This window comes from Suricata suricatta, chromosome 16, assembly GCF_006229205.1.
Source record: "Suricata suricatta isolate VVHF042 chromosome 16, meerkat_22Aug2017_6uvM2_HiC, whole genome shotgun sequence".
Taxonomy (NCBI): Eukaryota; Metazoa; Chordata; class Mammalia; order Carnivora; family Herpestidae; genus Suricata; species Suricata suricatta.
Genome location: NC_043715.1, coordinates 58992013 through 58993277, shown reverse-complemented (window position 1 = coordinate 58993277; position 1265 = coordinate 58992013). Strand labels below are relative to the sequence as shown.

The window sequence follows — 1265 nt, the reverse complement described above, 5'->3', positions numbered from 1 at the left end:
GGAACAGATTTCTTAGTGTTTCGTATCTCTGTCTCCCCGTGTCGCTGCCTCCCTTTCCTCCATCAGAGCCTTCCATTTCCCTGGTTCCACTCACGTGAGTGTGGAGGGCCAGGTGTGGCTGGGCCACCCATGTCTCCCAAGACCTGCAGAACCACCCATTGACCCTGCTCCACCCGCAGAGACCCTGCCCCCACCTTGGCTCTCAGCCCAGCCTGTGCCCTGGATCACACCTGGCCTGGACACGAAACTGCTGTGCCGCGGGGGATTTCGGGGTGTGACCTTCCTGCTGAGGCTGGAAGGCGACGACCAGTTTCTGGAGGTGGCGGAGGCCCCTGCAGACGTGGAAGCCGCCTTCCCAGTCCGGCAGCCCGGGAACTACAGCTGCAGCTACCGGACCCATGCGGCAGGCTCGCCCTCTGAGCCTAGTGCCACCGTGACAGTCACCGAGCCCGGTGAGTGTGTTGACCGTCCCAGAGGGCTTCCCCGGGGAGGAGGCTCCTGGGAGCTTTGTTTACCTTGACTTCCAACCATGAATCCCCTTGCCCAGGACTGGGTCTGGGAAGCAGTGGTCCCACGGTTGGGTTTATCATACCCTGGCTGAGCACTGAGCTGCCAGGCAGCACAGGGCCTGGGGAGGGGACACATGGAAGGGTGGTGTCAGGCTCCCACCAGGAGGACAGAGATCCGCGGGCCCAGATGACCAGCGACCCTCCCTGCCTTTCAGGCGCACCTTTGCCGCCCACGCTGAGTCTCATGGGAGGAGAGTCTGCAGAGATCCTGCATCCGGGGACCCTCACAACCTTAGTGTGCACGGCGCCTCTGACCAGCGTGCACTTCCAGCTGAGGCGGGGGGAGGAGGTGCTTCAAGTACCCATGAGCTCCACTACCCCAGGCCGCATCTCCTTCCACCTGAAAGCCGTGGCTCTGGACGACCGCGGTCTCTACACCTGCCGCTATCAGCTGCATGACCAGCCGACCTGGTCCTGGGACAGTGAGCCCGTCGAGCTGCTGGTCAGCGACGGTAAGCCTGGCGGCCTGGGGCTGGAAGGCGACAGTGCGTCTCTCCGGGGACGGCGAGTGGGAGGAGAGACCCGGGGAAGGGTCCCCCGATACTGGACGGCTCCTGCTGGGGCACGATCCAGACTCATCCGCCCAGCCTCAGTTTCACCACCTGAAAATGAGACAATGAGCTCTGCAACCCCAAGGCCCCAGGAAGAATAACGGGACAACGCGCAGGCCCGGCACAGACGTCGCCTGCCCGGGGC

General features: G+C 63.8%; 1 protein-coding gene across 1 annotated transcript in view; it reads left to right on the top strand.

The window, feature by feature from the left end:
• The window catches only part of LOC115279934 (alpha-1B-glycoprotein-like), a 6139-nt gene extending 4918 nt beyond the window's left edge, over positions 1-1221 (top strand). Inside the window, exons 2-3 of the mRNA XM_029924430.1 lie at positions 17-452; positions 725-1221. Coding sequence (XP_029780290.1) covers positions 17-452; positions 725-1221 — 933 coding nt within the window. The remainder of the gene's footprint in view (positions 1-16; positions 453-724) is intronic.
• The last annotated feature ends 44 nt before the right edge of the window (positions 1222-1265 follow it).